The sequence below is a fragment of the Macrotis lagotis genome, chromosome 5, assembly GCF_037893015.1.
Source record: "Macrotis lagotis isolate mMagLag1 chromosome 5, bilby.v1.9.chrom.fasta, whole genome shotgun sequence".
Taxonomy (NCBI): Eukaryota; Metazoa; Chordata; class Mammalia; order Peramelemorphia; family Peramelidae; genus Macrotis; species Macrotis lagotis.
Window position 1 is genome coordinate 169879833 of NC_133662.1, and position 15983 is coordinate 169895815.

At 34.5% G+C, this 15983-nt stretch overlaps 1 protein-coding gene across 12 annotated transcripts in view; it reads right to left on the reverse strand.

Annotated features, from left to right (window-relative positions):
- Positions 1–15983, reverse strand: part of IPCEF1 (interaction protein for cytohesin exchange factors 1) — a 244200-nt gene that overhangs the window by 19679 nt on the left and 208538 nt on the right. For all 12 annotated transcript variants that reach the window (XM_074187870.1, XM_074187868.1, XM_074187873.1 and 9 more), the window contains one exon: positions 5840–6209. In XM_074187870.1, the coding sequence (XP_074043971.1) occupies positions 5840–6209 (370 nt within the window). The remainder of the gene's footprint in view (positions 1–5839; positions 6210–15983) is intronic.

Genomic DNA, 15983 nt, shown 5'->3' on the forward strand with positions numbered 1-15983 from the left:
AATCAAAGAAGGGATAAGATCAGCAGTTCAGGTATACGGGGCAGTAAGAATAGATGATCAAGAGACCACTGAATTAGGAAATTGTTATTTTGTTTCTGTTTTCTTTTCTGAGAAAAATGACCTTTTTACTGGGGTAAACAGAACATTTATGCCTAATTAGAAGCTAATGCAAAGATAAGTAGGCAGAAAATAAGAGCTCAAGTTCAAGGCCAAATTAAACTATAGTACAGAGCACCTAAAAGAATTGGCAGATGTGATTTAGAATGCCCTGACTTCTCACTTTCAAATTCTGTTTTGGGGGATTTGGTTAACTGCAAAATTCTAATGCAAATCAGTAATTTTATATGTTCTCCCCCAATTAAGAAAAAGTTGACAGTAATCAGCTGGAGTATATAACGAAGGAGATAAAATAAATTTAAAGAACTGAATTGTGTCACCTGAGAGTCAATTGCAGGAACTGAGTATGCTTTTAAGTATAGAGAAAAGAAAATTTAAATCCCAGATGAAACCAAGGTTTTTTTAAGTCTTTGAAGGAATGTAATATAAAAGATGGACTAAATTTGATCCACTTGACCCTGAGAGAAAAACTAGAAGCACTAATGGAATTGCAGAAGCCAACTTCTATTTAAGAGAAGGAAAAATCTTCTTAATAAGGTTATCTCAAATTGCCTTGGGAGGTAGTTGATCCATTCTCAAAAGAGGATTATCTCAAAAGGAGATTGGATGATCACTTTCATTCATTCATTCAATAAACATTTATTAAGGCAACTAGATGGCAGAGCGGATCGAGCATTAGTCCTGAAATCAGAAGGACCTGAGTTCAAATCATGTCTCAAACACTTATCTGTGTGACCTTGGGCAAGTTCCTTAAGCCTGACTGCCTCACAGCCAAGGCTATTTCTGATTGTCCTGATTCAGATGACTACAGAAGAGAAAGTAAGACTAGTGATTTGGCACATCACCCCCTCACTCAAATCCAATTCATGTGCATGTCATGGCATCACCTCACTAATGTCACGGTCGTCTGCAAGAAAAAAGGACAAGCATCATCTTTATGAGTGAGGAAGACCTGAATTCAAATTGGCCTGATACACTTAGTAGCTGTGTGACACTAGGTAATTCACTTAACCCTGTTTGCCTCAGTTCTTGAGCTGTAAAATGAACTGGAGAAAAATGACAAAATACTCCAGTATCTTTGTCAAGAAAATCTTAAATGGGCTCAAGAAGTTAGACAGTCACGAAAAGTGACTGGACAACAGCTCAATATGTGTCACCACTATGCTAAGCAGCTGGTTGATGCAGTGAAGCAAAAGACAGTCTCTGTCCTCAAGAAGTTTACAATCTAATGGATGGGGGGGGAAGGGAACAGCATACAAACACACACATACAAAAGAAACTATATACAGAAGAACTAGGAAATCATTAGAATTAAGAAATGTTGGTGAAGGTTTCCTGTTTAAGGTGAGTTTAGTTGGGACTTAAAAGAAACCAGGGAGTTCAGAAGGAGGAATGGAGGAAGGAGAGATTTCAGGAATAGTCAAAGAGAAATCAGAGAATCAAGAAGAAAGAATATAATCTTCATGGAATAGTCAGGAGGCCAATGTCACTGGATTCCTGAAGAAAGCATGTTGGGAAGTAAGGTTTAAGAAGGCTGTAAAGGTAGGAAGAAGTCATGAAAGGATCTGCATATCAAATACGAGTATTTTGGATCTGAAGCCACTGGAGCTTAGTGAGTAGAAGAGTGACATGATCATACTTGATCTTGGTTGCAGTGATGTTAAGGAGATTCTCAGACAGGTGTGGATTGAACTAAATGGTTCTGAATAACTTTTACAACTCAGATTCTGTGATTCTGTGACATGGTCAAGAATGTGTGGAAGGACTGTTACTTTTGTTTCCCAAGTCTAGAAAACAATGTTTACTCATTCTTTCAATAATATATGTACCAAAGTTTTAAACAGGATAAAAATGAAAGAGATTAGAGTAGATTTACAATTATAACATGGTGGAGTGCGTAGTGTATCAAAAAGGCTAGATTTAGGTCTCTCCTGGCACATACTGGCATATGTGACCATATGATCACTTTAACTTCCTAGTACCCCCAGGCAATTCCCTAAGAGAATATACTGGCAATCTGTATTAGTAGAGGGAGTTTTCCTCACTGAGCAGTGAAATCATGGAAGGTCTGGACTGCCTGAAAAATATAGCATAGTATTGTTGTGTTCCATATTAATTTCCATTTTTTTGCTAAAAGTTCTAAATTCTCACACACACACACACACACACACACACACACACACACACACACACGATTCCCAACTAGACTGGACTCTCCATTAAGGGACATCCATAAACTAACAGAATTAGTTAATATATTGATTAATTTTATTGAACCTTTTTTCTTCTTTTCTCTTTTATTCTTAGATACAAGTGATGGTTCTCTAGGAAGAGGAGAGATATATTTGGAAAACAAAGTGATATAAAAATGAAAGCTATTCAAATTATCTTTCTTTAAAAGGAAAAAGGAAAAAGCTACTGGCTGGCACTATATAAAGTTATTCATGCTAGAAGAATAAAAAGGGATTTGGAAAGTTATGGGTTTTTTTCCATATTTATCCTAAGATAAATATGACCTTCTCTACATAAGTTTGAAAGTGAAAATTAATATCACTGAGCTTGGGATAGCAGATTTTTGGTTCTATCTGGAAGCAAAGTCCTGTGCAGGAACATATTGGTAATTCAGTTATTATCTTGAAACCTGAACACTGTGACACTTCTCAATCACTGACATTTCAGGAGTCTTCTTTATACCTGTACAGTAGCAAAGTTCCCAAAAATTACAGAAATGAAATGCTACCCTCTGACCTGACCTCCCCTTTCTCTCCTTTCCCAAGAAATGCATATACAATTGGAAAATGGCCCGGAGGCATATAGCATGCAATTTGATTCCTCAACAGTAAGTACTAAGTGCACATGACCAAATGATTGGGTTACTGTTTCCATAGTGACTACTTCACTTAGCTTAGCTATTTTGGGAATTCAACCAGAACCCATAGGCAGCTGGGGAAAAAGAGAATAAAAAAGAAAGAAAGAAAGAAAGAAAGAAAGAAAGAAAGAAAGAAAGAAAGAAAGAAAGAAAGAAAGAAAGAAAGAAAGAAAGAAAGACAGACAGACAGACAGACAGACAGAAAGAAAGAAAGAAAGAAAGAAAGAAAGAAAGGAAGAAAGGAAGAAAGGAAGAAAGGAAGAAAGAAGAAAGAAAGAAGAAAGAAGAAAGAAAGAAGAAAGAAGAAAGAAAGAAAGAAAGAAAGAAAGAAAGAAAGAAAGAAAGAAAGAAAGAAAGAAAGAAAGAAAGAAAGAAAGACAGACAGACAGACATGAAGGGAGAAATAATTTTGTTCTCTTATTTTTCTCCAAAGAAATGTCTTTTCTCCAAGCAATTTAAACAAGTACACAGAGATTACAAACTATACTTTTATCGAAAGTTCCCTAAAACAAAATATTCCAGGATTTCCTTTTCCTCCTTTCAGTAAAATATCATGCTGAAAAGGACTACTGATATATAGTCCAACATTGTCCCATGAGCCTTCCCGAAGTGACCTGGATATAAGAACAACAGGAATCTTTCCATGACTTTCTGATGAGCTGCACTTAAGACCAGTTGTCCCAAAAAGCCCTTCCTCAAGCTATTAGGCTATCTCATGAAAAACAATGCAAAGATAGGATTAAGCCTTTATCACATTTCTTTTCAGTAAAGGACTGTGATGCTGTAGATTAGTTTGGGCTTTTGAAAGTCAGCATTATTTCTCCAAGGGTATGTAAATGATTAAATCACTTGTTTCTTTTCCAGAATGTAAGGTATTTATTGGAAAATTTTGTCATTGTTCAGTTGTGTCAGTTTATGTCCATCTTTCCATGATTCCATTTGGGGTTTTCTAAGAAAAGATACCAGAGTGATTTGCCATGTCCTTCTCCATCTCATTTTACCAATGAGGAACTAAGATAAACAGGGTTAAGTGACTTGTCCTGGGTCACACAGTTAATTAGTATCTAAGGTGAGATATGAATATAGAAATATGAGTTCCTGATTCCAGCAATACCATAAACACTCACAGTAGCTTTTCTACTGTTAAAACTAGACTCAAAATATTTGACACATTCCCGTCCACAAAAACATAATGACTAAATGAAATGCTTTGTTCCAACAAAAAAGATATCATTATATAATCACTCAAAAAATGTTCAACTATTTAAAAAAAGATCCTGAGGTCAAATTTTCAATTAGCTATTTAGTTCAAATACTAATCACCACTTAACTGTGTGACAATTTGCTATCATTTTTTCTATTGGTCCTCAGTTTTCATATCTGTAAAATGAGAGAGTTAAATTAGATGTCCTTTTGAGTTCTAGAATGATAATGTTCTAATATATGATCTTCCATATTGATCTATGAGAACACCATGCTTTAGGCTGGAATATATATAATCAGACTTTTTTTTCAGGGTTTTCCCCATGTTCCCAATTTGAAAAGTCTTTGTAGCACTTTTACATTACAGCAATTTGGTCTGTATTCTTTAGGGAAAATAAACCCATTTATAAAGATGGGATAAGTAATAAAAATATATTATCCACTTATAAAGATATATCTACCAATTTACCATTAACTAGAGCAGGGCTATACAAACTACACTGCCCACAATGTGATTTTTATGCAGTAGTAACCTGTGGGTTTACTAAATGCTTTAAAAAATAAAGCCGAGCTACCAAAGAGATCTCATTAATATGGAATATCAAAATATATTGCCTATTGTTTCAATAAACACATTTAAAAATAAGGTTGAACAGCCCTGAACTAGAACTTTAGTTGAATATGTAACAATGCCAATAGATTTGGTAGAATCTTAAACTCTTAGAAAACAGGGACTATTTCATTTTGTCTTCATACCCCAATGTCCAGCATAGGGTCTGCCATATAGAAGGTGCTCAAAAAGTATTTGTTAATTATTGACTGATTTGCAGTAGAGTTAGTAATCGCCATGTTTCTCTACTTAAAAGAGAATATATTTGTGAAATGACCATTTAAAACACATTTAGTATGTGTGTGACTTCAAAACAGAATGAATTTAAATGATCCATGGAGGACTCAAGTAATTTAAATGATCCAGGATGAGTTACTTCCTACTAGAGCTCAGCTTCCTTCTCAGTAAAATGAAGCAGTTGTACTAGATATCTTTCCAGATTTCCATTTTTTAAGCCCTATTAGCTAATTAATAGAAGGAAGGAAGGAAGGAAGGAAGGAAGGAAGGAAGGAAGGAAGGAAGGAAGGGAGGGAGGGAGGGAGGGAGGGAGGGGAGGGAGGGCAACTGTAGTCAGTCACAAACAACAGAATACACATGGGCATGACAAAGCTGCTTTCCTGTGAGGTTTGTAGAAATCATAATCATTCTCTAGAATCACAACTCATATTTAAAAACACTTGTCAAATTAAAATATTTCATTAGTATGTATTAATAATCTACAATCAAAAAATATTTGGAAGTTATGAACTAAGTCTTGAGTATTATCAAGTACAAAAGGAATTGAAAAAGATAAGTTTGAATCAATTCAACAATCTTGTTATTCAGTCCTAATAACCATTTCTTAATTCACATTTAGATATCACCTATCACTTAGCTCCATAGACATGTTTTAAAACACTTCTCATGTGCCTAGTCCTGGGGTATACTTCTAAAAAGAAATAAGAATGTTTTTTACAGAAAATATGTATGGATGCACATGTGTGTATCATATGCATGTGTACCATGTGCATACATATAAGACAACTCTTCAATGTAGCTACCTTTATCTGACGTCTTGAGTCCTAGAGTGTCATCAGGAACAGAGAGGTGAACTAAGCTGCTGTTCAATGAGGATGTTTCCTCACTCGACAAAGAATTCAGAAATCCACTTTCAGATTTGACAAGACCATTTTCTGAGCCCTCTGGAAGGTTAGATGAATGGATCTGAACCATTATGGACTGTCCCACCTCTTCAGTTGTAGAGGAACTGTTGACAATGTCGAGCCAAGACTGCCTCTCTGGGTAGACTGCTTTAGATGTGGAAGAAGAAGAAGAAGAGCTGTGTGCTGAGTTGATTGAACTCTCCAGGGAAGAAAAAGAACAGGATGGTTCATTCAATACAAGTGAGGATGAAGATGCTTCCTGGGATCCCTATTATTCACAAGAAAAAAAATCAGATTTATCAGGATTAGCTAAAGAAATATACAACACATATTTTTGTTTCTGGTTTGTTTTTTTTTTAGGTTTTTGCAAGGCAAACGGGGTTAAGTGGCTTGCCCAAGACCACACAGCTAGGTAATTATTAAGTGTCTCAGATCAGATTTGAACCCAGGTACTCCTAACTCCAAGGCCAGTGCTTTACCCACTATGCCACCTAGCCACCCCACAACACATGTTTTTTAAAAAAAATCAATTTTACTGCTCTCTTTTTTCTCACATCACCTATATTGCCCACTGTAACTCCATCTCATTCTCTCCAAGTGCCACCCTTTAAAATACTAAAAGAAAAAAATAGAAAGGGAAAATCTCTCAAACTGATCATGTACCAAAAAAGTCTGAAGCTATGTTTTCTGCACTGATGGTTCCCCAATTCTATAAATAAGTCAGGGGGTAGCCGTGTTCAGGATCTCTTCTTGGGAGTTGAGGGTGGACATTATTAATTTCACAATATGCAGTTTATATTATTTTCCAATATTATCTGAAATGGTCATTTCCCCTTGTAGTCCAAGTCTACAATAGTTATGGGACTGAATGAGTCACTTAACCTCTGGCCTATACCAAACTCACTTTTATAACTATAACTATAAATACATATATATATATATATATATATATATATATATATATATATATTCATTCTATATCTAAATCTGAAATGGAGATAATAAAGCACTAATTTCCAGGATTGAGATGACAATACTTTGTAAAGCACTTTGCAAATGTTAAGATAGCACTGTATAAAATTCTAGCTGCTGGTGCTACTTTATATAATAGAAAATTTAACTTAGTCAGAAAGACATGGATTTTTATCCTTGCTTCAACATTTACTACTTGTTTGACCTCAGATAAGCAATGTAACCTTCTACAGTTTCAGTTTCCTCTATGTAAAATGATGATAATATAACTTTCAGTTCCCACTTTACATAATTACTTCAAGGAATGTGTTTCACAAACTTTATGTAGAAATGTGAATCTTTATAAAAATAATGACAGCAGATCACTGTGATTTTATGTCTAATTAACATCAGTAAGTTAGGCATGTATATTATCTTTTTCCAAATAGTATTAGATACCCTCCAACTCACTATCCTAAAAACTGAAGACCTCCCCTATCCACAGTTGATGTACCATTCGTTTTTGAAGACATTTTCTTTAATTTTTGCATTATTTGGAGCATGCTTTAAGCAAAATTAGTTTATATTATGTATAATTATAATATATCACTTAACATAAAACACACTGGGGAAAATTTCAGAGAAACACGAAGAGAAAGTAAAGACTGAAGCAAGAAAGAAGTGGTTAATGACATAAGCATGTTAACTAATTTTTTCCCATATTTAATATTCTACTTTTTTATTTTTTTTGCTTTTTATTATATAAATATTTCATTTGTTTTCCAATTATGTACAATAGTAGTTTCTACCTATCATTTTTGGTAAGATTTTTGAATTTTACATTTTCCCTTTCCTCCCCCCTCACCACAATAGAAGGCAATCTGATGATCTTTAAATTGTTTCAGTGCTATGCACTGATCAAAATCGAATGTGTTGAGAGAAAAAACATATCCTTGAGGAAAAAAATAAAATATTAGAGATAGCAAAATTATGTACTACATAAGACAATTTTTAAAAAAATTAAAGGTAATAATCTTTGGTCTTTCTTTAAACTCCACAGTTCTTTCTCTAGATACAGATGATATTGTCCATCTCAGATACCCTAAAATTGTCCCTGATTATTGCATTGATGGAATGAGCAAGTCCATTAAGGTTGATCATCACCCCCATGTTGCTGTTACAGTGTACAGTATTCTTCTGGTTCTGCTCATCTCATTCAGCATCAATTCATGTCTTTCCAGGTTTCTCTGAAATCCCATCCCTCCTTCTAATAGAACAACAGTGTTCCATTTTACACACACACACACACACACACACACACACACACACACACACACACACAGACACCCCACAAATGTTTCCACCATTTTCCAAATGATGGACATCCCCTCGATTTCCAATTCTTTGCCACCACAGAGTTGCTAAAAATATTTTTGTACAAGTGATGGTTTTACCCTTTTTCATGATCTCTTCAGGATACAGACCCATGAGTGGTATTACTGGATCAAAGGGTATGCTCATTTTTATTGCCCTTTGGGCATAATTCCAATTTGCTCTCCAGAAAGGTTGGATCAATTCACAACTCTATCAACAAAGGATTAGTGTCCCAGATTTCCTCACATCCCTTCCAACATTGATCACTGTCCTTTCTGGTCATATTAGCCAATCTGAGAAGGTGTGAGATGGTACCTCGGAGATGCTTTAATTTGCATTTCTCTAATCAGTAATTATTTAGAGCAATTTTTCATATGACTAAGGATAGCTTTGATTTCTTCATCTACAAATTGCCTTTGCATATCCTTTGACCATTCGTCAACTGAGTAATTAACTTGTGTTTTTTATAAATTTGACTCAGTTCATTTATTTCAGAAATGAGTCCTTTGTCAGAAACACTAGTTATAAAAGTTATTTCCTAATTTAATACATTTATTTTGATCTTGGTTACACATCTAACTTTATAATATCTTGCAATAACTAACACATATAGTTCTTAAAGGTTTACACAGTTCTTTTGACTGTTTACCAAAATTTGTCTCATAAAAAAAAGAAGTTTCCATTGAGATTAGCTAATCATAACAAAGCTCCTATGTCATAGATTAAACTATTATCTAGGGCAAGGGTAGAGAACCTTTTTCTGCGAAGGGTCATTTGGATATTTATAACATCATTTGTGGCTATATTTGGTATATTAAAAAAAACCCTAAAAAGTTGTAAGATTTATTAAATTTCAATTCTTGATTGTGCTTATCTTGCAGTGCCACACCAATATGGCCTGACCAAAGGTTTCCTGCTCCTTATATAAGGCATCTAGGTGGCACAACAGATACAATGCCAGGCCTGGAGTCAGAAAGATTCATCCTCCTAAGTTTAAAACTGGCCAAGGTACTTACTAGCAGTGTTTCCTATCTGTAAAAGGAGCAGGAGAGGGAAATAGCAAAACACTCCAATATCTTTGCCATGAAAACCCACAAATGGGGTCTCAAAGAATTGAACACAATCAAATTATGATCTGCCTGTTTCCTCTCCAGAGATAGTGGACCCTAAATATAGCCTAATAATATACAGTTCCCCTCTAAAATAGAGTGCATTGGTACACTGAAAGCTAAATACTTCTCAAGTCAAAGGACCCAGGTTGAAATTTCACTTTTGACATTTCCTATCTGTGCATCCTTGGAAAAGTCAATTAATCTCCCTGGTCTTTGACATCCTCTGTAAATTGAGAGAAGTTGAATTGGATGACCATTGAGGTCTGTTCCAGCTCTAGCTACATCTATGATCATTCAGGTTCCAAAACTATTCTGACCTCTAAAGATGAAGGTCAGAAATGCCAATTTGTTCAGTTTATTCCTGACTGACTACATACTAGCAAGTGGCATGCCAAAAAAAGGTTTTCCTAACTTCAGGTCTGTGAACTTGTTGGGGTTTTTTTGTTTTGTTTTGAACTTCAAAGATTAGGCTTATTTAGAGAAAACAAAACAAAACAAAAAAACTTGGAAAAAAACACCACCAAATCCCATGTTTTAGATGAGGATCTTATATCATAAGACATCTCCCAAAAAATAAAGTCTACAGATTACAAATCATTTTCATAGAAGATATCTTTGTACAAATTTTACATGTCTTCAGTTGCTGGATGCAAATCAGTTCTTGTAGCTGTTCTAACAGAAGGAGAAAGAAGGGGAAAGAAGAGAACAGTTTCTTGAATTAAACAATTTAAAAGGAAAATAGAAATGAAGAAGGCAAATCCTCCCTTATCAACTTCTATGGCAAATGGGTTATAACTGCTTAAGTTTGGAAATGCCTTCTAAATGTCCATTTCCTAGCTAAAGACTAATCCATGCCAATTACTTGCATTTAGTAATTTATTCAATTTGTCTACTTTTATTTCTACCCTATAAAATGATTCAATATGCTCACTGCTGCAGCCACATTTACAAATACCAGCTCACCAACTTGACTGAGCTGGGAATAATCTAAGATTGCCTGGAAAAGAATTGTGCAAGTATTAGAGACTGGGATGGTGTTCTCCTCTTACAGGTGCTAATTTTTGGTGAAGGGGAAGAAAGTGTACATATATATATACTAAGCTGACACCTAACAAAGTTGCACATAAAATCAAATACAATGGTATTTTGATTTGCACAGAAACTATTGCTCTAAATGCTCTAAAGTTATCTTACAATCATATTTTCTGTCTCGGGGAAGATTAAAAAGTCACAAACTGGTCTAGACTACATACATAATAAATCTCAATATTAATGTGAGGCTCCAGGGGAGGGAAGGACAACTCCTAAAAACAGTAATCATCAAAAGGAATGGAGAAAATGTCTAAGGAAAGATATGAACATTTTTAAAAATAATTTTATAAATGCAAATAATGGTTACAACAATTATATATTATTAAAATCATACAAAATGATCATATATTCTATAAGCTTACAGAATGTCATTATAATTTTAATAATTAGCATTTTATATAGCCTATATACAGGTACTGTGCTAAGTACTTTAGAAATATTTCATTTATTTCTCACATGATGTGGGTGCTATTTTTCTCATTTTTCAGATGAGAAAACTGAGGCAAACAGAAATTAAGGGATGTGCCAAGGTCACACAACCTAGAAAGTGTGTAGGGCTGGAACTGAACTCATATCTTCCTGACTCTAACACTCTATCCACTATACTAAATAGCCTCCATTTTGAAATAATATTCCAATGTAATTGGTTTCTTCTGTAATACTATATATTTCCTTTTATGCATTTAACAACATTACTCTGAGAAGGGGTCCATGAGTTTCACTTCATCAGACTTTCATCAGTCCATGTCAAAGAAAAAATTATGAATCCCTGATCTAGAACTTTTCCCAAGAAGTTAAAAAATGACAGATCATAGAAGCTTTGGGTTAGGAATCTAAATTGACTTGTCTTTCTCAATAAAAATATATTTGTGTAGATATGAAAAATTCCCCCTCAGGATACCTTAGTCAGTCAGAGGAAGAATTATATCAATAGTGCCAAAGAGTAGAAATTTACTAAATGATATAATGATATACTGGAGTTATTTCTTACCATATGGAATGCCCAAATAACACTCCAAGAAAAGTTTATCCATTGGCAATATCTATAAAATTTAATATCTGCAAATATTAAACTATACTTCATTCTAGCTCAATCCAATGTCATGTCCTGCTGCAAGTTATTTTTGGAGCATGCTGTGGCTACACGTTCTGCTTCCTATTCTAAATAGAGTTCAGGAAAAAGCTTTTCCTGTGGTTCCTGCTGATGCTTTTCTCATGTGATGAAAGCAAGGCTTGCTAAGGTTCCAGATTTACAGGGATTTTTCACAACACCCTCAAAACTACATTAATGACAGCTAACATTAATAGAATGTTTGCAAAGATTTTTGCAGTGGAAATTTCATTTGATCCTCACAACAATTCTGTGAGATAGATGCTATTATTATCAGTTCCATTTTACAGATGAGGAAACTCAGACAGAAATAGGTTTGACGACTAGGCCAGCTAGAGACACATAGCCAAGAAGTATCTGAGTTCATGTATGAGTTCAAGTCTTCTGAACTCCCACTCCAATGCTAACTGAAATATCACCTGCTTGACTTAAGACCATCAAAACCAGAAAATACTCCTTAAAGAACCACCAAATTTGAGTTAACTGTCTACAATTTGGTAAGCATTATTTATGAAAGAGTGGCAGGATAGAAAAATCCCTGGATTTGAAATTGAGGGATGTGGACTTGAAACCCAGTACTATCCACTCTTTACCTGTGTGATCTTAGCAAACCACTTAACCTCTCTAGACCTTGGTTTCCTCATCTGTAAACTGAAGAGCTTGGACTAGAAGATTCTAAGGTGCCTTCCAACATAAATATCTATTATGGTCTTAAGTATTTTCCTGATGGTGACATTATACAGAGGACTTAATCTCTTTGGAAACAACTTTTCTCACCTTAAAATGGAAATTAATAGTTTTTGCATTACCTGCTTCATAGGACTACGGGGAAAATCAGAATGGCTATTTACAAACTAATTTGTAGGTCTCAAAGTACTAAGTGTAATCCAGTATTATTGACTGCATATAGACACAATGCCAGTATTAACACTTGATTTCTTTTAAGATTTGTGGAATTATTTGCATGTCAATATGAAGAGTAATAAAGGAAAAATAGAAGGAAGGAAGGATGGAAGGAAAGAAGGAAAGAAGGGAGGGAGGGAAGGACAGAGGGAAGGAAGGAAGGAGGGAAAGTAGCAGATCAAGAGGATTAACAGAGGAAGTCAAAGAAAGGCAGTAGGAACAGAGAGGAAGAAAACAAATAGGAGAAAAATAAGAGACTCTTACTTTGCCAAGGATAAAAGCCTATTTCATGTAGATCATGTAAATGCCTATTACAAAATACAAATTAAAATGGGGCTAGAAACTTCATAGCTACCAGGTGTCTAAATAGCTTTTACCCAATTGTCCTTTCCCCAGCAAGTTTCAATATGATTTATTCATTCAAAGCATCAGAAACATTTCAGTGCAAAATTTATAAGTTACAAGAGAATCTATGACTCATCAGAGAAGAGACTAGACATCTGGATTCCTTATGGAATAATGCCTACATCAACAATCAGTGATATCCCTCCCAGACACCTACTTACTCACTGAACCATTATAACTTTCTTCTTTGGCAGAAATACAGAGTAATCAATACTGGATTTGCATAAGTAGGATAAACAAATGACCTTAGAAAATATTGCATTAATCCCTTCTTTTTACAAAGGAGAAAACTGACTTGCCCAAGATGACTTGTTTCTCTTAGCTCATCTCCATATTCAGTAGTAGAACAAATGTAAATATATCCTACAATCATTTGTAACTTAACATGTCCTGAACATTTGTGGCAGACAGGTCTTCCCACTTCTATTTATCCCCTGTGACTCAGGAATTTTAATTCCCATAAAAGTTCTTCCAGATTTCAAAGAAAAAGAAAAAAATTAAGTATATACTTGGATCATTTATAGTCAATGAAATCTAAAGTAGTCCCATTTTTCCCTCATGAAAACATTAGTAAAATTGAAATGATCTGCTTTAGAAAGCATTCCTTTTTTTATTTGACTAGTAGCAGACAAAATTTTCCTTTCCAGTCTCATTTTCAAAATTTTTTTTATTCACAAATAAATGATACTTCTATTTCTTTAAGAAAACTTGGTTCAAGCACCAGCTAAAGGCAAGTTCATTCCCTTTGAGCTATTTGAAAACAAAATTGATCTTGTCAAAATAATCAGACAGAAGCACTGTGCTCCTGTAATCAGGAAGGCATGAGTCAACATACAAATTGGAGAAATTAGTCAAAGCCAACATAAAGAAGGAAAAACAAGAGTAAACAGAGACTAAAGATAGGGGTCAACACATTTTCCTTCACTGACTTATAGTCATATCACTGAATATAAGATTAATTAATTACTACTTCTAAGACAGCATGGTGGGGTACAATAGTTAAAACACCAAGCTTAGAATAGAAACACTCATCTTCCTGAGTTCAAATCTAGTCTCAAACATTTACTAGTTGGAGTCTGGGAAAGTCACTTAACCCTGTTTGCTTTTGTTTCTCATCTGTATAATGAGTTGGAAAAAGGAAATGTCAAACCACTTCAGTATCCATGCCAAGAAAACCTCAAATGGGGTCAAGAAGAGTCTAACACAACTGACAAACAACTGAACAATAACTGCTTCTAACTGGGTAATATGGTGTTTATTTGTTTCCTTTTTGGTTCAGGGGAAAGGACATTAGAAAAAGAATGAGAAGGGCTCTGATTCTAGTATTAGCACTGCAACTAAATTCCTGGGTATCCTTAGTAGGATTCCCTAACCTCATATTCTCTGCAATCCAGAAGTAATAGTCTCCTTGACATTCAACAAGTCACTTCATCTCCTAAATCAGCATTTTCATTGGGTGACCCTATTCTTGGAACACTCTCCCTCCTCCTCTCTACCTCCTAACTTCCCTAGCTTCCTTCAGTTCTTACCCTCAGTCATTATCTAGCAAGACTCTCCTTAGTTTTGATCACTTTCCTAGGAGACAAGTTCCAATTTATGGTGTTTCTACATAACTTTTTGCATAGTCTCCTACTGAACTGTGAGCTCGTTGAGGGCAAGGACTGATTCTTGTACCCTGGTTTTGCTTTGATTTTTTTATTTCCAACACTCAGCCCAGTGACTGGCACCTAGTAAACTGACTGACTGCAAATAACTTTGGGGTCAGGATCTCATTTCCCTCACTCATAAAAAAGAGGGTTATAAATTCTTGCCAAACCAAGAAAAACAGTCATGTTGGGGGGGGGGGGGGGTGAGAAAATGAATATAAAGGTTCTATGAAAATGTTATTGTTGTGCAAAATTATTGAATAAATTGAGATGACTATGGTTCCATCTACAAAATAGTGCAGTAACCATTCATTTATCCATTCAATAAGTGTGTCACAAGCATGCTTTATTCAAGAATAAAAAGATGACTAAAGAATGAACATATTCCAGCTGGAGATATAATGAATTCAAGGTAGTATCTGATAAATTCCACATTTAATCAGATTGTTTAGCAATCTCAAAAGTAATTTCATTATTTCCTGCATCCTGAATCATTGAAGTGACCAATTACTTTAGCATTATGAAAATGTAACAAGAGAATCTGGACCTAGAATTTTATTTTTATGCTTTCCATTAATTCTCTATTGAATGTAGGACAAGGCACTTAAATTCTTTGAGCTGAATTCTGTAAACCTCTTGGTGAAAAGGTATCAGGCATATAGAATGTGCTATTTATTTAAGTTCATTTTCATATAGAAAAATCATGCCCTATGATAAAAGATTTTAAAGTAACATTATTATAAAATTCAAGTGAATATTAAGGCTAAAAACAACTAGGTTGCAATTTTAGACAGGAAAATAAACATTTTTATTAAAAAGTGTAGTTCTAACTCAGAGAATTTTACATTTCATTCATCTATTGTCATTTACTCATTCAAAATCAGTTTTGGGGGGAAGATAATTGCTATCTTAATATACCTGAAGAACTGTCATTTGGAGATGAGACTTGTTCTACTTGACCCCAGAAGGAAGGACAAGGAACATTTGCTAAGATAAAAATTTAGATGATTTAAAGGAAAAATTTCCTTAGAATCAGAAATAACCAAATACATAATGGATGATTTGATGATGTTGATTTCTCTTTTCTAGAATTCTTCATATTAAAGCTAGATAACACATTATCAGTGTAGTAGTGTAGTATGGTATAGAGATGTTATTGCCCATAGTTTGGACTAGCTGCTCTTTGAAGTCCCTTCTAATCTGAGATTTTGTGATTCTATATCAATGAGATAACTAAGAAAGAGTGTATGCATGTATGTGTATATAATATATATTATATATACACACAAAGAAGAGCACTGAGGGCAAAACACAAAGGAATGTAGACATCTAGAAGAGTATCCATCAAAAGATCAAAGATGTAGTGATCATAAAGTGAGATGGAAGTAGAACCAATGGATGTACTGTCATAAAAGGCCAGCAAGAAAGATTTCAATGGAGGTTTTGAA